General features: G+C 38.9%; 1 protein-coding gene across 5 annotated transcripts in view; it reads right to left on the reverse strand.

The window, feature by feature from the left end:
- The window catches only part of KCNMA1 (potassium calcium-activated channel subfamily M alpha 1), a 909315-nt gene that overhangs the window by 156807 nt on the left and 728558 nt on the right, over nucleotides 1-23950 (reverse strand). For all 5 annotated transcript variants that reach the window (XM_078150867.1, XM_078150865.1, XM_021006026.2 and 2 more), the window contains exon 16: nucleotides 9768-9836. In XM_078150867.1, coding sequence (XP_078006993.1) covers nucleotides 9768-9836 — 69 coding nt within the window. The remainder of the gene's footprint in view (nucleotides 1-9767; nucleotides 9837-23950) is intronic.

Genomic DNA, 23950 nt, shown 5'->3' on the forward strand with positions numbered 1-23950 from the left:
GATCTGTTCCCTCAAGTTTAATCACTTAGAGATCAAAAGCAGGACATGCTAATATGCCTTGGATTCAGATGGAACTAGCTAATACTTTTTTTTTTAGCTTAGAGTACAATTTAGGGAAGATACTAAATACAGCAACATATAAAACACAGATATCCTTTGATCTGCAAATATGTAGTGCTTAAGGTTAATGTTTAGAATTAGGTTATAGGAAGGAAGTGTCAAATACTGAAAACAAAAGGGTGATTCTTATGTGACCATTTTCTAGTGGCAGACTCTTTCATGGAAGGGTTGTAGCAATCAGAGAGTGATCTGTCTGTAATAACACAAGAGTGACCCAGGTGACCTTCTGTTCAGTTGGGAGATCTCTCAGTAGGTCATTACCACAAAATAATGGTCTTGTATCACAAGAATCTCTTAAATACCCAGAACAAGACATTGTGATGGAAGGAAACTGAACCTGAGTCATTGCTGTTATTAACATGAAATAATAGCAGAAAATCCTTGAAGATTTGACTGTTCTGGCCCTGGATATACAGGTAGAAATGAAACTATTCACAAATAAGGGAAGTGTGGGTCTAAACTGATTACAGCATTTCAACTCACAATCATGGAGCAGTAGGTTTTCCACTTTGTGGATTAGCCATGATCTCGGCCCTTCCACTACCCTCAACGGCTGGCAGCAGGACCCAGATAGAAAGGATGAATTTGCCATAAAACAGTTGAATAAGCAAGTCTCTAGCTAGCTCAGTGTTTATATTCCATAGCCAACAGGATCACAGGAATAGAGATTGATGGCTGGGAGAGACTTCAAAGGCCACCTAGGCCAGTCCCTTCATTTGACAGATGAAAAAACAGAGACCCAGGAAAAAGTGAAGTGATTTGCCCCAGATTATATAGGCAGTGAGTACCAGAGGCAGAATTTGAACCCAGGTCCTTTGACACTAGAAGCAGTATTATATACTATGTTATATTATCAATGAGGTTTTAATTTTTAGACGTATAATTAGTTTTTCCCTCTATAACTGTGAATCGTCAAAAGTAGGCTGTATTTTCAAAAGAATTCCCAATGTATACAGATTTATGGATGGATCAGCATTTCTTAATCTCATATCTTTGGTCATATACTACCCTAATCATAATAGGATGAGTGGAAGCAACTCCTCGGTATACCAATCAATCAGTCAATTGATAAGCTTCTATCGAGTACCAACTAGCATACATGCCAGGTATTATAAAGAGATTCATGGCTGTTTCCCCATTTGGGGCAGAAAATGGAGGTGTATGCCACAAATAAGAATAGTGTACATCTTTATCAGTGCTTATTTAGTCTAAGTCAAAAAAGTTTTTTGAGTGACACACATACAAAAGGTTAGAATAATGAAGATCAAAAGCAGAATTCTGACATTTATCGAGTGCTCAGTGAGAAGCATGTATCAAACAAGCCTCTCGTATGACCTGGAGTGTCTTTCTCTTCCCCATATTATCTGTTTCACTTGTGTATATGTGTATCCCAATAATTGAGTCCATGGTGTCATTGTACGAAATAGGAAGGAACAGGCTTCCCACAAATGAAAATCTTTTTTCTTTCTCTCTGTTCTTATCCCTATGGTGAAGAACAGCTAACCACGCAGTGAAAGGTTGGGTTCAGCATTCTAACAACTGCCAAGTACATCATTTATTGTGGAGCCTTTCCTTCATGTCCATTAAAGTCAAGCTAGAGAGTAAGGTAATTAAAATGATTAAGGTCTGAAGCATATGATCTCTGATGATGTCATTGGTTACTGTTGCTCCTTTTAGCCCTTGGTAGTAACTAATGAGCTACCCAGGAGGTAACCAATTTGCATTGTAGGTCCTTTCTACAGGCTGAAATTTCAGAAGTATTTTATTCCAGAAGAACATCTGCACATGGGCGAGCTAATTGGGACTGACTTGAGGCTATGGTGGGATTTCTTCTTTAGGCCTCCAACAGCATCTTCCATAATTCAACTGACTGTATAATTCTAGGATACACACACCCTCCTGTTGGACTTGGGATGGGATGCTTTCAATCATTTCTATGTTTGTATAGAAACAGCATCATCCGTGGACATCCTGATTTATCTATGACTCTCCTTCAGTTTTCTGAATAGTAATTTCATCAATGAATCCTGTACTCAAGAAAAAAGGAAAAGGAATTCTCGACGAATACAGAAGTATCATTGCATCCCACCAGACTCTTCTCCTATTTAATAACTTGGTCATGATGTACGCTTGGATTCCAATGGACTGAAGTGCAAAAAAATTGCTGGCTGGCTACATGATTTCAAAGATTCTTAGTGGAAATATATATATATATATATCTGTTTTTTCATATTTTATCCTGATAAAAGCTTTAAGACTTCTATGTACATTCAAAATTCCCAAAGTTCTAAGAATTTAAAGGAAATTTTCATCTATCTCTTCCTTAAAAAATAGAAGACCAGAACCTTAGGTTCAAGTGACTCCTATTTGTCAAGCGTATGCTGTCCTTTGGCTACTGTTCTTGACCTCCCAAGACTCTTTTATCTCCCTTAAAATAAATAAATAGAATATACTGATTTTGCCTATGTCTCTATCCTCTGACTGAGAAAAGAGCTTCTCTCCCTCTGGATCACTTTTCATCAGTTTTCTGCCTCTGAGATGTTAGTAACATAGACAAAGTTGTACTTGGGTTCTGGGAAATTCCTTAGTTTTCAACATATAAATTAGCTGAATTCTAAAAAGGCCATTAAAAAAAAAAAGCACTGTTGGCCAATTTCTGCTCTTAGGGAATATCTAATGTATTCCCTTTGTTCTGTGAATTTGTTCATTCCAAACACAAGACTTCCTGTTACACAGAGCATCACAAAGTAGGATCTGCTCTTTTTCTTGTTCTGTTGATTCTTGGCCATTCTGGTATGCATATCTTTGGCCCTGTCCATTTGAGGGATCTTGCTAAAATTTGGCTTTCCTATGCCTCAAACGGTTCTCACATCTACCCTCTGTTCTGTCTCTTTTATTTGGGAAAAGCCAAGGGATTTTCTTAAATGTACTTCTTTTCATCAATGTAGAATACTGATGAGATAGCTAAGTAAGTATAAATTATCAAGAGAAATGTGGACACTGAGAGAAGGAACCATGCCCTTTTTATACACTCCACAGTGTTTTTCTTGATGCCTCAGATGTAGTAGGCATATATATATATATATATATGTATATATATATGTATGTATATATATATATGTATATGTATATGTATATGTATATATATATACATATACATATACATATATATATATACATACATATATATATATATGTATATATATATGTATGTATATATATGTATATGTATATGTATATATATATGTATATGTATATGTATATGTATATATATATGTATATGTATATGTATATGTAATATATATATACACACACACACACATATATGTATGTATACGTGCGCACACACACACATATATATATATATATATATATATATATATATATATATATATTCATGTATACATATATATTATCTGAGACACTTTCAGGAAAAGAATCAAACTTCAGGGCTGGAAGGGGTCACATAGAACACTTAATCTGTCTCCTCATTTTATAGATGAGGAAACTGAGGCACAGAAAAAGTAAGTGATTTACCCAAGGTCATAATCAATCATCAAAGCATCCATTAAGTGTTTACTATGTGGCAGACATGCTTGTAGGTATGGAGCACATGAAGACAAAGAATAAAACAATTGTTTCTCTCAAACAGGGACCAGAACTCAGCCCTCCAATGTGAGCCTAGTCCAGGGTCTCCCACACCAAACAAACCATGCTGCCTTCTAATTCTTCAGCAAGGGAGGTGTTATTGAGGACATTCATTTAATCTTCATTTTTTTGTCTTAGATTTGTATTTGAATTGATCTTTTCCTCACTATGAGTCATAGTCTCAGCCAGGGGCCAGGTTCTCTTCTGGTACATTTCCTTAATAGAGAGCCAGTTTAGAAAAAAGCAATTTCTGAAACACATCATGTTAGAGTTCACATGAGTCAGGCCTTGTCCCAGGAGCAGCTGCATTTAGCAAAGGAAAATGAACTAATGAGATAGTAAGAACACTCCAGAATCCTGTCCTCCTTCTCCCAAATAAGGTGCGGCTCACCTTGAAAGCCTCACAAATAATAATCACTTTGGGCCACCATGTACAAAGAGGCCCTGAAACAACTTCTTTTTCAGTTCTCCTCTTAAGCCCTATCAGAATTCCAAGAATATTTGAAGCCACAATTGTTCTGGAAGTTGAGTGTAGAATGCCTCAAGTTGCCAAAGATGAAGGTAATATATATGTAGCTATCTTTATGTCTTTGTAGGCTCCCCACCATGCCTGTTATTACTGTCCTTACCTCTGATACTTGAAATCCCTAGCTTCTTTCAAAGGTTAGCTCAGATACCTCAGATCTCCTACATGAGGTATTTTTTGATATACCCAGATATGCCTTCCTCCATATTTGCGTGTGTGTGTGTGTGTACACACACACACGTTATCTCCCTCTACAAAATGTCATCTCATTGAGGGGAATGACCCTATCACTTGTGTCTTTGTAACATCCCTCACAATTCCTAGAACAGAACTATCACTTAAGGAATGCTTATTAATTCACTGATTGATTGGTAAGTGAAAGAGAAGAACATGGTGAAAATAAAGGCAGATTAGCAATAGAGACAAGATTGGAACTGGATTTTGCCTTTTTTAATCATGAAAGCAGAGAAACTCCATGAAAGTTCTTAATCATATTCCTAAAAATTGTACCAATTATACAGATCTATAGCTCTTAAGGAGTGCCAATGATTGGGAGGGGAAATCTCAGTAAAAGTACAAATGAAAGGGGAAAAAAAGGAAAAGAAACAGCTTTCTAGCTACCCTGAATATGTAAGATGGGTAAGTTTCATTATAGTATAATCCTCCTTGCAAATGTATTGTGCCATTCCCCCAGGTAATATAACATGCTAACAAGCTGCATGATAATATAGTCTTCAGTACTACAGTATATGGAAATATGCATATTAACAACCATGCACTAATGGGAACTGGAGTGAGCAAAAGCAAAAGTAAACAGCAACCATCTAAGGTTGGTTCGTGGTCTCCAAGGAGGAATCATTACCAGGACTAGTAACCCCTATCAGTGCATTGTGCCAGGGGCATCTAGTAGAGGCTGGCACTCTATCTGAATTAGTTTTACTTCCAGGATGGAAAGCAGCTGGACAGAAGAGGCAGGGCACACAGTGGTGTCCCGGGAAGCCAACTTACAGGCTTCCCTGAGGCTTATCATGTGTTACCACTTAGCAGCTACTACTTCCTTCTGGGCTTTGTTATTTCTATTGTAAACCTGGACACATACTTTTACTTGCAACTCAAGAAAAAAAAGAAAGGATTGAGGTGGAAGACAAGTTGACATTCCATGCCATAGTCAAATAACGACACGCAAATGTGGTAACAAAGGTTGCTCCCAGTTTGTGTGACCCAAGTATAGGTAACATAGGTAGGGATTGATTTAGTTTGTCATAGTTTCTAAAAATGAAGTACGGGGGTGTGTGTGTGTGTGTGTGTGTGTGTGTGTGTGTGTGTGTGTTAATTGTTCTTAGGGAAAGAATCGTTAAAATGGAAATACTTGCTCTAATTGGGAGAATGTTGGGTATTTTGTTCTGGGAGCAAGCCCATCCTAATTGTGGACATGAAGCATGCCTTCATCAGCACAACATGCCTTCACTGCAAGTTAAGAAGACTCAAAAGCCAACAGCAGAGGTGCAAACATTGCACATCCTAGAAGATTCGACTTGTTGCAGTAACTTCTCTGCAGTTGGGTCATACAACTAATGCCAAACTGACAGGAAGCCACCTCTTTTTCCACACAACCAGTCAAAACCACAGAATTAGGAGACTCAAGGAAGAAGATAAGACAAACATATGAACCTACATGTCCACACATAAATAAATATAAGACGGAGCACACAAACTGTGAGGAAGATGAAGCTTGAGGAGATGACTAGGTGGAAGACATAATGATATGTTTTCAACAAGATCATCACAGAGAAGACAGTTAAAAGCAATTAGATTGAAAAGGTTAACCAAGAAAGGAGGGAAAAGAATGTCACCTAAAGTTCCCGATCATGCTTCATGCAACACCAAACAGCAATAAAACAGGACACAGTCAAATGGTGAGACTCAAGATGTCACATTCAGAAATATGTCAAACATACAAGGAGAAAAAAAAAGACATATTTGTTGTGATCAATGGCACTCTTTCAGTGAAACAATTACGGAAATCATTCTCCAAAGACACTTTGGAAGAAGAGTACTGTGGCTTTACTGAGTACTGTACAGGTCTTAAATTGCTTTAAACTGTATCAGCAAAACAAGAACAAGGACTTGGTCTCTGTTACATGGGTAGGGAGACATGACTATACTACAGAAGGTAGACTCTGAAAAAAGATACAGAGAGGAGATCACTGGGAATGTGGATATGGTATGCAGACAAAATGGCATCACGAAATCTGGTGGACACATCAACACAATACAAAAACAGACAGAAAAATGCTAAAGAGAAAAAGAAATCTTTTTAAGTGAAATATCAGTCACACCAATGGTGTCGACTGAAAATCAGATTATTCTCCTTCCCGCTCCCCTCCCTCCCACCTTTTAAGGTTTCCTGCAAAGAAGTTAGTGCATAATCCACAAAAACTAACAAATAAAACCAGAACACCGAATGCTACCATCGATTTAGAGATATGAAACCAGGGGGCTTGTATATAAATATACATATATACATATATATATATATATATATGCACCAGATAAGGGTGATTATATACATATATGTATATATGTACACATATTTATATATCCACAGAAAGGTAGGTGTTATCTTCCTGAATTCTTGACAAAGGGTTAGTCCTGGAGTTAGAAGGAGTGAAGGTAGAGGATTGAGGTTGGAAGGAAAGTTAACGAAGAGTGCATACCGCTTTCGGCTTCTGCAAATGACAAGAAAAAAAATTTTAAATCAAACATTTTGGTAAGAAATCAACCAACACCAGAAGAAAAACTTAAAAAAAAAACACAACCTTTGTTTCAAATTCTTTGAAGAATATGATACAAAAATAAGCAGTCTTGCCAAGAATAAGGACAAATAAATATGGAACGATGCTAAGTTGGGAGACGGGGAGATGGGGGTGGGGAAGGAATGAGGAGAAACAAAGGAATTAACATGGGGTAAACGTGAAGGCACAAAAGTGGAGGAAAGCAACTTTTCAATCTTAATGTCTCATTAGAGCAAGGGTTAATTAAAAGGAAAAGAAAAACATTATCAGGAGTTATTTTAATTTATAGCTTTGCACATCCTCTATGGCTAATGTGTGCTGATGAATGCCTCCATTTTCAGATGCACTGATCCACATTCCCTTCTCCTAAGCATACCTTTTCCTTAAGAGAGGAAGTACTTCCATAGTTGAGACCAAGTCACATTTGAGAATTAAAGGCTGTTGTTGTGTACAGAAAGCAAAAACAAAACGGAACAAGTTTTCCCCTACTTTTCCAAAAATAAGGCTATTTGTTCACTGAAAAAAAAAAAGACGTCTTTGTTGAAAACATTTCCAATTGGGGAATAAATATGAAGGTCCATTCAGGAAAACTAGTCTCCAGGAAGTAATAATAAATACTTTATTATTCTTCTCTCATAAGTATTGTGTCCACTGACCAAACTATTAGGAAGTCAAGGTCTGAGTGGTTTTTTCCAGGAGGGATAATTTGCCTGCCTCAAGCCATCAGAGGTAGTTTTGACCCCTTGTGACCAAATGTACATATTTGTGAACTGACTAGCCAGGGCACAGGATGCAACTTATAGCCAAAAAATTAGTACAGAAACAGTGCTCAGGGTGATGGACAGCATTTCACATTTCACTTTTCTGAAGAGTGCAGAGAAGTGGGAGGGAGATAACACCAGAAATTTACACAAAGATTTACCCACTTGACAGGTGAAAAAGTTGGTAATGTGAAGAATGTCATTTGCAAAAATGCTAGAAAGGATAATGTTTTCTATATGAATACAGGGAACTCCTTGTGAAATAATGGCCAAATGCATTTTTAAGTCTGGAAATGATTCAACCTGTGTGCAGGGTGACATCAATCATTTCATTTTTGCAAATAATCATGCTTCACTTTGCCAGTCTAGGAAAAAAAAAAAGGCCAAGGCCAATTCTACATTTGGCCCCCAAATCTACCATTTTTGGTTGATTTGGATTAAAAAAAAAAAACCCACCATAACAATTGATCAGATCAGCCCTGAAATGCAATCTGATCAGATGGTAAAGACAACCAAAAACATGTGGATTGACCACTTTCCAATCCAGTGTTTTCCAGCACAGAGAAACGGACTCTGCATTTGGTAACTTGACATAACTAGGCCATTTATCCAGAGAATGAAAACTTGTTAATCAGATGACACCATCATGAGTCCAAACAATTCTTGGAACTGAAATGCCCTTCTAGGAAATCCCAACAAATGTTCTGGTGGGGAAGAGGGATTGACTTATACTTTGCGGTCTGTCCTGCTCAGCAGTTCAGAATGGGCCATACTGTGAATCCCCTTCCTGCTGAGGAGCAACCAGACTTTCTACAAAAAGGTAGGTGAGTGCTGGCAAGGAAATAATGAGCACCGTCCCATTGGACAAAAGCCCTAGAATCTTGGCCATTTGTGTTCTGATTCTTCCAAAAACTGTTGAGAAAGGTCAGGGAACCAGAGAAACATCTATATTATTTCTCCAGCACACAATGCCATTTCCATGGCACAGATTGTTAGCTTAATATGTCTTCAATATAATAGAGACAAGCCAGTGTGTCATGCTCTCCCCCTGCACCGAATCATATATTGACTTGGGTGTTATCTATCCCAGCCAGACCTATTCCCCCCATCAGTCTGATTTGCACATAATTAAGAGCAAAATAAATAAATAAAGAGAGCCGCCTGACTTTGAGTGCAGCTCTCCTGGCTAATTTACATGAAACTGATATTCTGCCACCTGGATTCAGGCTGTACCGGGAGAAGCGCATATGGCACACAATAGGCTGCTTGTAATTTGGATATCAAGAGAGCAGATCTCTCCCATAACCACTCTGCCCCCTGCCTGCTGCAGAAGAGCCCGGAGCCCATCTGCTGTTTCCTAGAGGTAGAATGTGTGCGTCCCTTCCCATTAAAAGAGATCGGGGACAGAAGAAGGCTTGCCAGGGGTGTTTAGCTTTAGGGTAGGAAGGCTGAGTCACTTATAACTGGGCAGAGATCTTCAATATTTGCTATTCTCTCCCCTAAAAGAACTTGGAGTAAGGGGGTGTTTTATATTCTTTGGGAAGTCATGGCAAAGAAGATCATACATGTAGGACTTGGAGGGCCATTGAAGGTCATGTAATCACATAAGAGGAAGTAAAGTGATTTTTCTGACACATAGGTTGTAAGCACTGAAGGCAGGATTTGAACCCATATCCTTGGAATCCAGAGCCAGTGCTCAATCTACCCCTCTGTCCAGAGTTTATTAATTATAAGGAAATAGGTTGGGGAAGAAGAGTGGCATTAGTAGAGTTCAATAAATGTGTTCTGGAATATATCAGAATAGGCTGCATCAGGCTTCAAAGAAAAACAAAGCCCATTTGGGCAAGAGCGGTCCGAGCAGTCTGGGCATACATGTTCACCATCATCGGTGACAGCCCCAGAGTCCGAGCAGCTTACCGGCTCTCTCGGTTGGCGGACTTGTACTCGATGGCTATCATTAAGAGCTTTAGCTTCACGAAGCATAGTCTGCAAGAAGAAAGAAACCTTCAGGTCAGTCCCTCTGAATGATTAGAGCCATATAACAACACTGTTAAGATCTTTCCATTTACTAATGCAAACATTATCAAGGAGCATCCTCATTCCCCAGTCATCCTGTGTAGGAGGTGCGTGTGTGTGTGTGTGTGTGTGTGTGTGTGTGTGTGTGTGTGTGTACATGGGTGCATTATCTTTCCCCTATCACTCCATCAAACCTGCTTTCCTGCAAGCTGATAAGGCACTGGATATTGGAAGCACAAATTGCCCTTGGTACTGCATGTCTAGACACAGAGCCCAAGCTGGGATTCTGTCTGGGGATTTACACTGGGCCAGATCCATTAGTCACTTCATTTTGTACTAAAATGTTAAGTGCGGGGGGAGTGAGGTGTTTGGAGCAGGTGGACCTGTGATTTGGATCCTGTTCCAGGCTTCTGTGTAAATGGCTCCAATTGTCGCTCAGAGCCGACCCCAGCACACATGGAATGATGATAATAATACTTAGCCGGATGTAAGTGCCCAGCATGGCCCTGCCACTCAGGATTCCATAGGAGCTCACAAGCTGAGAGGTCAGAACAGTCCTGAAGGCATCTGGCCATGGCACGGGTCCATGCCTTTCCCTCATGCTCTTGCCCCCATGTGGAATAGTTTCCTGTGTCCTCTCTACTTCTCCTTCAAGGTCTATGTAGTCTCCCTCTAATGACTCTAGATTTCACCAACGTCCTGACCCTGTCAACACTCCTAATCTAGACCGTGCAATTCTAGATTATATCCCTTCTTTGAATGGCCACTGCTTCACATGTATAGGTTTTATTTTCCTAACTAGCTTATAAATGCTTTGAGGTCAAGGTCAATGTTTCATACTACTTTAGAATTCTTCCCAGTTCCCAGCACCAAACTGGATGTACCACAGTCATTGAATTAACACTTGTAAATTGATGAATGGATGGAGGCTTGGTCTCAGCTTTGGTGGTCAGCTATTTTGATTTTACCATGTCAGTCACCTGACATCCCTTCTCTGCTACCAAACACACACACACACACACACACACACACACACACACACACACACACACACAAAACACTGGTTATGTTTACATAGCCAGAGCTAGGACTGGAGTGATCCTCACAGAGCTAGGAATGGGTGCTTTGGTTCCATGAAGAGCAAAACATGATTTCTGGCCCCTTGCTCAAAAGAATGCATTGCCAGAGGGTTTTGACTGATCTCCTGGGACCCTGGAGGGGAAGGTGTGTAGTTATGATAAAAAGGACTGGCAACTAGGCAAGTGTGATCCTCCTTCTCCATAGGCCATAAGAAGAGAGGAGAGACAACTTAGAGTCTCTTTGGATCTGGACTTTTTGTTGGGATGCAGCCAATGCCAACTCTCCATTGGATTTACTCTTAGGGAGTGAGGAGAATAATCACCATAGATGTGTTGCTGGGGAGAGAGAGGAGAGAAGAAATCCTTCCCTTTCCTTACTTATGAAGTTCAAGGGATAGTTCCTACTGACTGTATGCCTTTTATCAAGGGGCCAGAGTATATATGATCCTCCCCATGGAGTCAAAGCATAAATGCTTGGTTCTCTGAAAAGTCAGATCTGACCATATCTGTCCCCGGCTCAATAAAATCCAATGGTTCCCTATTACCTCCAAGATCAAATGTACAATGTTCCACTTGGCTTTTAAAGCCATTCATGACCTGATCCCTTCCTACTTGAATCTTCTAATACTCTACTCCCCTCTGTGTATTGTAATATCCAGCAACACTGATCTTCTGGCTGTTTCTTAAACTCAACACTTCATCTCTTGGCTTCATGTCCTTTCACTGTCTGTCCCCCATTCTCAGAAAGTTCTTCCTGGCTTCACTGACCTCCTTCAAGACTCAGCTCAAATCCTGCTGTTGTTCAGTCATTTTTTTTAGTCATGCCTGACTCTTTGTGACCTCATTTGGAGTTTTCTTGGCAAAGATGTAAAAGTGGTTTGCCATTTCCTTCTCCAGTTCATTTTACAAATGAGGAAACTGAGACAAACAGGGTTAGGTGACTTGCCCAGCGTCACACAGCTAGTAAATGTCTGAAGCCAGATTTGAACTCAACAAGATGAGTCTTCCTGACTCTAAACACTCCACTCTCCCCACTGTGCCACCCAGCTGCCCTAGCTCAGACCCTACCTTGTACCAAAGCTGTTCCTGATTCCCTCACTACTACTGCCTTCCCTCTGAGACTATATTTACTTCATACATATCTTATATAAACACAGATATCTGTTTGCACATTGTCTTCCCCATTAGAATTGGAGCTCCTTGAGGGCATGGATCATATTTGTGCCTTTTTTCATATTCCCAGAACTTAGCACAGTGTTTGGTACACAGTAAGAGCTTAATAAGTGCTTATTGATTGATTGAAAGTATCCCAATGGAATGCTACTTCTCACTTCAACTTTCCTCCATTTATATCTGGCTTAAACATGAGGCAACATGGTGCAGGAGAAAAAGAAATTAGATCTGGAGACAGGAGACCTGGGTTCCATCTTGGCTCTGAAATTTACCAATTTCATGATTTCAGAAAACTCATATCACCTCTGACTTCAGTTTCTTCATCTGTAGAATGGAGACAGTAATATTTGCATTCCCAACCTGAGAAGGTTGTTGTGAAGAAATGTGATCTTAAAATTAAAAGCAAATTATGAATAAGAGCTATCCTTCCTTGTGGCAACATACTACTCACATTAAATGTGTTGGTAAGGTAGCTATATGCTTGTGTGGGGTGGTAAGGAGCTGCTATTTCCCATCCCAGGTGGTCCTGGGTTTTTGCCCATCAGAAAGCTTGTACCATGTCCACATAGACATGGCCCTCTTGCAAACCTAGTAAGAGAAGCTAAATTGTGTGTATGTGTGTGTGTGTGTGTGTGATACATACATAATAAATATATTTGTATATCTTTAATATTTTCCAATTACTTCCCTTACAATAAATCTATATCTGAAGGTTTGGGAGTTGTACTGTGGGATTAACTTACATAACCAAATATGTCAGATGCAAAACCTGAACACAGAGCTTCTAACTCTAAGGATGGCTCTCTATACATGTATAAAATTATTTTAAAAGGAAAAAAAATTATCAGATTCTCAAATAGATCTGTGAACTGGATGCTCCTCCAGTGAAAACCAAAGTCTTTGGGTTCTGAGAGCAGTTTGCTGAAAACCAAAACTTAGAATTCATGGAAAGGAGCAGAGCCTACAGCTTAATTTGACTCAACAAAGGAAACTTCACCTGATCTGGAAGTGGGAAAACTGCCAGGTTGATAGCCCTTCTTGATAAGCCTGCCTATCCTGTGTTACTCTTGTCCCTCTGACCAACCATAAGTTCAACACAGGATGTCCACCCAATGCGCTAGAACACTTCCTCATTTTCTCCTGCCATTATGAAAGTACCAGTAGAACCTACTGACTTTCTGCCTGTTACCTGTCATCTTTGTCATATGACAGCCCTATCATATCTTCCCTAATGACATCTCTTCATTCTGTTCTTCTTCAAAGCTCCATGTTAATTATAAGGGACAGCCTGCTCATACCTACCAGGAGCCTTAGAGATCATCTGTCCCAATGCTCTTTTTACAGAACAAATGGCCACACATTTAGACCTAAAAGAGACATTATAAGGGGCAGCTAGGTGGTGCAGTTGATAAAGCACCTGCCCTGAAGTCAGGAGGATCTGAGTTCAAATGTGGCCTCAGACCAAACGTTTGACACTGAACTAGCTGTGTGACCCTGGGCAAGTCACTTAACCCCAATGGCCATAAATAAATAAACAAACAAATAAATGAATGAATGAATGAGCAAATAAACAAATAAACAAATAAGTGAATGAATGAATGAATGAATGAAAGAGACATTATATTCATTTGGTCCAACCTTCTAATTTTGAAAACGAGGAAACTGAGAAACTGAGTCCCAGAAAAGTTGTGATTTACTCAAAACTATGAATGTAGTTAGCTGAAGAGCCAAGGCTAGAAACCAGATTGATTGGCTTCTAGTCCAATTGGTCCCTCTATGTCTCCTACCTCTCTCTGTGAGTAATTATATTTATATATATATGTATTTTTATTATATATTATATTATAATATATTATTATATATAATTTATTATATTATTATATAATGTTAATAATATTGTATAATTATATGTTGTATATTACATGTTATTAATAATATGTAATATAATATTATAATATGCTGGGAGTAATATAATTATAGTTGTATATTACATGTTATTAATAATATGTAATATAATATTATAATATGCTGGGAGTAATATAATTATAATCCCTGAACAGCAAATCTACTTAGTGATATTTTACTGAATTACAGGATAGCTATTCTATTTCTATGGTTTCCCTTCCTACCAAATCAATCTAGTCTGACCATTTTTTATTAAGCATCTCTATATGCAAGACAGTGCTAGGGATCAGAAACACAAAACAAAAAGCAGTACCTGCCCACAAGGTTATTACATTCTTTTGGGGGATGCAAACATGCAAATTTAAGGCAGGAGAGTAAGGCTACTAACAACAAAGGGAAGTAGGAAAAGTTTTCCTTAGAAGATGGAACATGTGTTAAGCCTTGCGAGAAGCTAGTATTTCTAAAAGGAAAAGGTACAAAAAGGAATGCATTCTGGGACAGCCTATTCAAAGGCATGGAGGTGGTAAACAGAGTAATACATTGGGGAAACAGTCAGTTGACAAGTATTTTATTAACCACTTATTTGTGCGCCAGGTACCATACTAAAAGTCCCTGCTCTCAATAAGTACAACAGTTTGGCTGGAATGTAGACTATGAGAAAGAAAGGAATCTCAATGCAATAAGTCTGGAAAAGTAGGCTGCAGCCTGGAAAGGGAGGAGTCTGTCTAAGTGCCAAGCCAAGGTAATAGGGAGCCAGTGGAGTGACATGGTCCAACTGTGCTTTTAGGAAGATTATTTTGGCAGAAGTATGAAAATGGATTGTAAACTGAGAATCCTACTATAGGAGACTCACCCTTTCTTCCCTCTCATATTATCTCTCCTTTCATCCCCCACAAAGGAGATAAGTTTCACTTTCTAAATTGCCATTGTCAGTTCTGAAGGGACCCCTTTTTCCTCCCCATTGAAATATTTGACTCAGTTTCATACAATCCAATGCACACACACACATTCAAGTCAACGAGAAACTCTGTGTATAGATAACTATGTCAAACAGGATTCTGGGAAACAAGGCATTATTTATTTCCCCAGGGAAGCCCATTGAAGGAATAACTCCTTGGGATTTCAGTTAGGAATGAAAACTCAGAATGCTCAGAACTCAGCAGAGCTCCAGATCACTATTTACTTGAAAACCTGTGGCTAACCAAATAAGATTGAATTGCCCCATGGTTTCCTTTGGGGATCCTGCCAGAAATAATTAAGGGCACTTTTCTAAATGCCTGTATCTTCTCCTTGGGGTTCTAAAGGAGGTGGGAAGAGCTAGTGGGGGTGCCACCAGTAGGAAATACATGATGAGAGTAGCTAAAACAATGAAGCTTAAGCTCAGGACTGAGAAAATGACATTAGTATATCCCATTAGCCCTGGGCAGAATCCCTTTACCTCAGCTTTATACAGGTGTCCCAAAAATCTTACGGCAGCTTTAAGTTGTTGCTTAAGGACTTTTGGGACACCTTGTATAGCTCCTAAAAAAGATAATCCCTCCAGTTTCCCACAACCCAGTGATTACTGGGTTAGCTATGATTTCTACAAAAATCATTCCTATCCTTTAATGTCTGTACCTGGCGCTCTGATAAGCACTAGACTGGGTGAGTTAGAAATGACCCCTGCTCTTTATGAAGAATGAATCTAGGATAGACTGACAAGAATAAAAATGATAGACAATTAAGATAAAAATCAGTCAAACCAGATGGCTGTTGGGTTTGCATATAAATAAAGGATGAATGAATTATATTGGGAGAATCAGTGAAAGAAGGGTGTACATTAGGACCGAGTAGATTTGGAAGAAGCTGTCTTCTTCTACCTAATTAGTTCAAGAAATGAACATTGAGAAGGAAGAATTTTAGCAGTTGCTTGAAAGATGGGAGAGAGGTAATATTTTGGCTGAGTGAAAGAGGTGGGTAGAGGATACTTTAGAACACTACATAGTTAGTCAATAAGCACTTATTAAGTCCCTAATGTATGTGAGGCACTGTGCTGAGTGCTAGGAATATAAAGAAAGGCAAAAAAAACCCAGTCCCTTCTGTCAGGGAGCTGCAAGTCAAATGGATACAACAATATGTAAACAGCTATGTTCAAACAAGATATACAGAACAAATTGGTGATAATTTCAGAGGACAGGCATTGAGAATAAAGAGTTCTGGAAAAGGCTTCTTGCAGAAGGTGAGATTTTAGCTGAGATTTGAGGGAAGCCAAGGAAGCCAGGAGGGGAAAGAGACAAAGAAGAAGAAGGTTCTAGGTATGGAGCTGGTGAAAATGCCTGGAGTCAAGGGATGGAGTCTTGGGGTTGAGGAACAGCATGGAGTCCAGGGTCATTGGATTTCAGGGTACATGACAAAAGTAAGGTTTAAGAAGACTGGAAATGTGGGAAGGAGTCAGATGATGAAGGGCTTTAAAAGCCAAATAGAGGATTATATATTTGATCCTGGAGGGAATAGGAAGCAAGGAGAGTATTTTGAATAAGAGAATGACACAGTCAGACCAGTAGTTAAGGAAGATCAATTTGACAGATGAGTGGAGAAGGGACTGGAGTGGAGAGGAAGACCTAAGGTAAGGAGACCACCCAGCAGATTACTACAATAGGCCAGGAGGGAGGGGATGAGGGTCTGCACCAGGGTGGTGGTGATCTCAGATGATAGAAGAGGGGTAGTATAGGAGATAAGGTTACAAAGGTAGAAATGACAGGTCCTAACAACTAATTGGATATGGGGGGAGGGGATAAAAAGGAATGACAAGGTGGGGAGGACACTTACTTGGAGAGTTTGGGTGACTGTATATATTTGATTTGTGCATAGCTGCTCACATACTCTCCCCTATTAGACTGAGTCGCTTGAAGACAAGGACTGTCTTTTGCCTTTCATTGCCCCAGAGCCTGGCACATAGTAGGAACTTCTGACTTACTGACTGACTGGGGAGATGGTGGTACCCTTGACAATGATAAGGAAGTTAGGAAGTGTGAAGGTTTTGGGAGGAAAGATAAGTTCAGTTTAAGATGTCTATGAGACATCCAGTTTGAGATGTTCACTAGGCAGTAAAAAATAGAAGGCTAGAGGTCAGAAGACAGATTAGGGCTGGACAAGTAGATCTGAGAATCATCTACATAGAGATGATCACTGAATCTACAGGAACTGATGAGATCGTCAAGAAAAATAGAGAGGAAGGAGAGAAGAAAGCCCAGAACACTTTTGTTGCTAGATTTGCCTCAAGCATCTTCTTCCAGGGTTTCTAAGACTGGCCCCCCGGTTAAAGTTTGACTCAACATATTGTACCTCACTGTTTCTCTCCCTTTAAAGAGTAAGTTTCCCTAAATGGGTCAATCTCCCAAGTACTTTTAAAAATATATGTTATCTCACTGGATCCCCACAACAATCTTGTGAGGTAGGTGTTATAATTTTCTCCATTTTACAGTTGAGCAAACCAAGGCAAACAGAGGTTAAATAACTTGCCCAGGGTCATGCCTCAAGTAAATATCTGAGTCCAGATTTGAACTCAGGTCTTCCAAACCCAGTGCTCTATTGTTTTTTAAATCATATTTTTCTTAATTACAGGTAAAAGCAATTTTTAACATTTGTTTTTTAAAATTTTGTGTTCCAAATTCTCTCTCTCTCCCTCCTTGCCCCGTCCCTGAGACAGAAATCAATTTAATATAGGTTATACATGTACACTCATACCTACCATATTTCCATATTATCTATTGTTACTTTTAAAAAGAGTTTTTAGTGAACATATGAAAAAGATTGGGGCTACTACAAAAAACTAACATTGCTCACTTTATCAAGAACAGGCCATTCCATACCAACCTCATTTCCTTTTATTATGGTTTCCAAAATTAGGAAGTCAGGGGAATATGGTAAATGCAGTTTATGTTGATTTTCAGCAAAGCATTTATTAAGCCCCTACTATATACCTGGAAGTATACTAGGTGTTAGGAAACATTCATTGGCCTCTAGTAGATAAATTTTATAGTCTTTCATGATATTATTATGGAAAAGGTGATGAGAAGTAAGCTAGGCAATAATATAAATTACAAGGATTCAGAAGTGATTGAATGACCAGACTCAAAGAGAAGTCATTCATTGTTTAATGTTAACTTGGAGAGACATTTTTAGTATAGTGGCCCAGAAATCTATGCTCAGCCCTGTGCTCTGTAACATTTTCATCAGTGACTTGGATAAAGTCATAAATGACACACATCTAATTTGCAGTTGGCACAAATCTAGGCAGGATAACTGGATGACAGAGTTAGGATTTTTTAAAGCCTAGAACATTGGGCTGAATTTAGTAAAATGAAATTTTGTAGGGATAAGGATAAGTTTTATACTTGGACTCAATCAATTTTATAAGTAAAATATGGGAGGAGTGTAGCTAGACAGAGGTTCATCTCAAAACAATCTGGGGCTGCAAATTTTGTGGGACTCCAGTTTTAATGTATTACAATCTCAAAGTAACTCCATGGTGGGAAATGGCAGCTAAGAAATCTAATGGAAACAGGCTGCATTGTGAGAGTCATGGCATACAGAGGTTAGACCAAAGAGTTAATAGCATGGTTGTATTTCGTCCTGGCTGGACCACATCAGCAGTATTGTACTCTGCTCTGGAAGCCACATTTTGAAAAAAACCATTGAGAAGTTGAAATGAATTCAGGAGACCAGAGTAGTGAAGGACTTGTCCTGGGATTGGTTAAAGGAACTGGGAAGGTCTATCCCAAAGAAGAAAATACTTAGGATGTGATAAGTGTCTTTAAGTATTTGAATCCCTTAGATGATACAACACATTTGTTCTGTTTGGTTCCAAATGGAAGAATCAGAAGCAGTAAGTAAAAGTTACAAAGGGGGGTATTTGGGCTTGATAGGAGGAAGATCTTAATAATTTGAGCAACTCAAAAGTAAAATGGACTGTCTTAAAAAGCAGGGTGTTTCGCCTCACTGGAGGTCATCATGCGAAAGCTAGATGGCCATTTATCAGACATATTGTAGAGGAAGGTTCCTAATCAGGTCTAGTTTGGACTCATCATGTTCTGAAGTTCCTTCCACTTCTCTGATTTCATGGTTTTCCCTCCTCCATCCATGTCACCACCATTGTATGGGGAGTGGGGTAGTAACATTAGGCAGAAATTTGGCTTCATGATTACACTGGCAGATTGGCAGCCTTTGATTCCTGCTTTTTTTTTTCTTCCAAATGACATTTCCCAGTATGTCCAAAGAGTTGTGGTTGGTTGTAAAATAATTACAGGGGAAGAGAAAAGAGTTTTTAGAAAAATGTCACTTGTCACAAAAAGGTCTTAAACTGGCAATCTGCAATAAAACTGTTGTAATAACAAGTTAGATCAGTTTCTTGATAATTATTAAGTAGAGTTCTACCAAATTTGACAACGCCATTATACAAAGCTTTCTTTTTTCTTTTCTCCTTTTTTTTTTTACTGCCAACATCATCTGTTAACTACAGTAGTTTCAACACAGATGTTCCTGAACAAAGGCTCTTAAGAAACCGAGCCCAACTGTTTCTACCTACCCAGAGGGAAATAAATTGTTCTCACCATTACATCGGCCCTTTGGACTAGAAAGATTACTTGCTGACACAAATTAGACAAGGAAACCTGCTGTAGATTTTGCACCTTCCACTGCACAATAAAATCAACGTGTCCAAATGCAAAGATGTGATTTGTGGCTGCTGCAGAGGCTGCACCACACAGGCTTCCACAGAGAGGGCAGACAGCTTTAAGGATGCCCTCAACTCCTAACTGAGACCAACCTCTTCAACCTACTTTCATTTAGCCAAAGGAAACTTGGAATGTCAAGCTGAATCTCAGAACCAAAGGAGATGATAAAGTAAGTACACTGAGATACCAGGTTGCCTTTAGGATAAGATGGCTAGGAGCTAAAAAAAAAAAAATCAGACGCTCACATTTTTAATTAATATAAGCCATTGATATGGAAACATCCATTTAAAAAAAGGATAGGGATATATTTAGAACTCCAAGGGTGCTGTCTTATAAAAAGTTTGTTTTTCATAAAAAAAAAGATATGTTTAAATATGGAAAGTGATGATGACAACAAAGTTTCCACTCTTCTTCTAACTGTTTCACCATTTAATAAAAATAGAAAGGGTTATATAGTGCTTATTATTTGCCTAGCACTGTGCTAAGTGATTTACAATTGTTACTTCATTTGATCCTCACAAAGACTCTCAGAGGTGGGTGCTTTTATTGTTCCCATTTTATGGTTGAGGAAACAGAGTCAAACAGGGATTAAGTGACTTGCCCAAGGTCACATCTAGTAAGTGTCTGAGGTCACATTTGAACTTAGGTCTTCCTGACTCTAGGTCTAGTACTTTATCCACTGTGCTACCTCACTGCCCATTTACGGAAGCTGTGAATAGGTACTCTGGTTCTTTATAATAAACCCAATAGGGAACAGACATAGGATACATTTGATTCCTATAGATAGAAATGAACAAGGATTTCTTATTTGGCAGCTAGGTGGCACCATAATGGATAGAATGCTGGGCCTCAAGTCAGGAAGACTCATGTTCCTCAGTTCAAATCTTGCCTCAGCACTTATTAGCTGAGTGACCCTGGGCAAGTCACTTAACCCTATTTACCTGTTTCCTCATCTGTAAAATGAGCTGGAGAAGAAAATGGCAAACCACTCCAGTATATTTGCCAAGAAAGACCCAAATGGCTCATAAAGAGTCCAACATGACTGAAATGACAACAAAAATAACAGCACCTTCTCATTCAAATATGCTTCCATATTCATCAAGTCCTTATTTTATGTCCCCCACCCCCAAAGGGTTATATGTATGGGCATGGCTTCTATTCCACATTCCTTTGTCCATCCTCCTTTCTCAGTCCCCTTTGCCCTTGTTCCATCTTCTCTTCAGTCCATCAAAGTGGATTTTTCCCAAGGTTTTATCCTGGGTTCCTTCTTCTTTCATTTATTCAACAAGCATTTATTAAGTGTCTATAACAAACAAGGCATTGAGGATACCAAAGCCAATAAGGAACCATCCCTGCCCTCAAGGAGCTTATTCTTTATCTATATTCTTTATCTTAAAAAGCACATTCATTTCCAGGTCTTTAACTACCACAGCTATGCAAATGACTCCCAGATCTCTATTATTAGACCTGATTTCTATTTTGAGTGCCAGATTTCCACCTCTAATACCCTTAAATACACAGTGTTACATCTAATGAAACAGACCCAATACCAGGTTAATTATCTGTTTACATGAGAGTGTCAGCCCCATGGATCTATTCATTCTCTACTTTTGTACTATGACTCCAAGTCCAGCCCTCTAACCATTACACCATGCTACCTGTCAAAGAAAGAAAAAGAGAGCAGGCAGAAAGTCTAATAAGAGGTACATCTAGGCCAGATGAAAGTATTGGTAGATTAAACTGAAATAAGAACAAATATATAGAGAATTTTCAGGGTTTTCTGTATTCATTTATTCATTCATTCATTTAATTGTTTGTTTGTTTGTTTGTTTGTTTGTTTGTTTGTTTTTGCTTTTAGGCAATTGGGGTTAAGTGACTTGCCCAGGGTCACACAGCTAGTAAGTGTCAAGTCTGAGGCTGGATTTGAACTCAGGTCCCCTGACTTCAGGGCCGGTGTTCTCTCCACTGCGCCACCTAGCTGCCCCTGTAATAATTTATTTTTGGCCTCAGTGATAAGGTAGCTACCACATTTGGACCCTTCCACTTCCTTACTTAATATCCTGTCAGAAGAGATGTCTATGATACTGAGGAAGAAAAAGCTTGGAATAATGACTGAACTTGACAAAATGCACATAGACGACATATGTGATGGAGATACATTTTTAAAGTCACTGAGTGATTAGGGTCCAAGATTTCTCAAAGAATTCTAAATGAACCGAAAAGATTACAGATGGTATTACTACCAAAAAAAGTAACTAGAAAACCATTAGCAACTTCTGATCCATAGATCTCATCTCTATAACATTTATTAAGATAATGTATTTGTGGATGGGTCATATCTTTGATGAACACATGCAAAGGAAACAGTATTTTTCATGATACTAAACCTTCACAGTCACACAACTGAACAAGACATGTAAAGAATAGAAGAAACCATTGTCTTTATTTGCCTTGGTAGAGCAAACAACAGCCTTAAAGACCCTCCTCCAATAATATGCGTTTCTGGGGTAAGATGTGACTGCCAATTATTGAATACTCCCATTTCAGAAAAATCCAGATTTCAAGGAATCCACAGAGCTACTGAAGGATTTATGGCAGATACATACAAGTAGGGTATAGCTCATTACTCACAATGACTTACGTGTGAAAAGAGATACAAAAGATATAATTAAGAACTCATAATATTAAAAAGGTAGCAAGGACAAGGGACAATAAGTGATTAGCAATTGTGAGTACTGTACTGAACAAGTTAACCATATTCGATAGTTCAACACAGTATGATCTCAATAATGTGGCTAACACCTACAAAAACTATTGAAACAACCAGACTAATTCCTCTAGCATGTTGGATAGAGCATCTACAGGGAATTTATGAAAAGACATGAGCAAGAAGTATGCAGGATGAGAAGTCCTGAATCAATTACATCAGTCCCACTGGAAACCGTACACAAAGATAAGCTCATGTTGTTTCTAAGTCTTTTATTAGTCATGTCCAACTCTTCCCAATCCCATTTGGGGTTTTCTTGGCAAAGATGTTGGAGTGGGTTGCCATTTCCTTTTACAGATGAGGAAACTGAGGCAAACAGGGTTAAGTGACTTGCCCAGTGTCACACAGCTAGTAAGTGTCTGAGGCCAGATTTGAACTCAGGAATATGAGTCTTCCTGATTCCACATTCATGGCTCTATCTACTGCAGCACCTAACTGCCCCTAAGCTCATAGATCCATCTAAATATCAAATTATATGTTACGTATTTAGGTGTTATATGATTCAATGATATAACACAGGCAAAATGCTTTGCAAACTCTAATGCACACCATAAACATTAGTTAGGATTAGCTTTTAAAGCCCTCACAAGCTGGCCTTAGTCTATCTTTCCAACCATCTGCAAACTCTTTGATTGAGCCAAACTGACCTCTCTTCATCCCTCACACATGGCATTCCATTTACTGTCTCAGAGGTCTCTCTGGGCCATCCTATATACCTGGACTGCACTCCCTCCTCATCTCTACTTCTTCTACTTAAAGACCTAGCTGAAAGACCACTTTCTACATGAAGCCTTTGCTGATCTCAGCTGCCAATGTCTTCCCTCCAAAACTGTCTTGAATTTAAGTATTTTACAATTTCATATATATTTTATTTATTTTATTACACACACATATACACATATACATACATACACAAATATCTGTGCGCCACTTCCCCTACTAGGATGTGAATTCCTTTTCAGGAGGAATTCTATCAGTCTTTGTGCTTCTATCCCCAGTACTTAATGCAGTGCCTAGCATATAGTAGGCTCTTAATAAATACCTGTTAATATAATAACCCCTCAAATTATTCCCAAGAACTCCAAATAATTATATACCTCCATGGTCAGACACCTGCTATGCAACTTGCCCAACTATGTGACATATGTCAGAGACAGGTCCTGAACACAGACCTCCCTGGCTTTAGACTAGCCAGCTCTTCATTCACTATGCCCTGATGCCTCTCAACATTTCTAATGAGGATGTCAATAATTCTATCTTGTACCTAGGCAATAGTTTTTAGAGAAAAACCCCAATTTCTCTTTGTCTATTGACTTCAGGAGGGATGGAGAGACAAAATCTTAGGTCTCTCTTCTATGTCTAGTGAATTAAACAGCAAAAAAGATCTGTAGGGGTGTGTGTCTGTCTGTCTGTCTGTCTGTCTGTGTCTGTGTATGCTGCACCTTC

Source organism: Phascolarctos cinereus, unplaced genomic scaffold, assembly GCF_003287225.1.
Source record: "Phascolarctos cinereus isolate Bilbo 61053 unplaced genomic scaffold, phaCin_HiC Scaffold_3;HRSCAF=262, whole genome shotgun sequence".
In the NCBI taxonomy this organism is placed as follows: Eukaryota; Metazoa; Chordata; class Mammalia; order Diprotodontia; family Phascolarctidae; genus Phascolarctos; species Phascolarctos cinereus.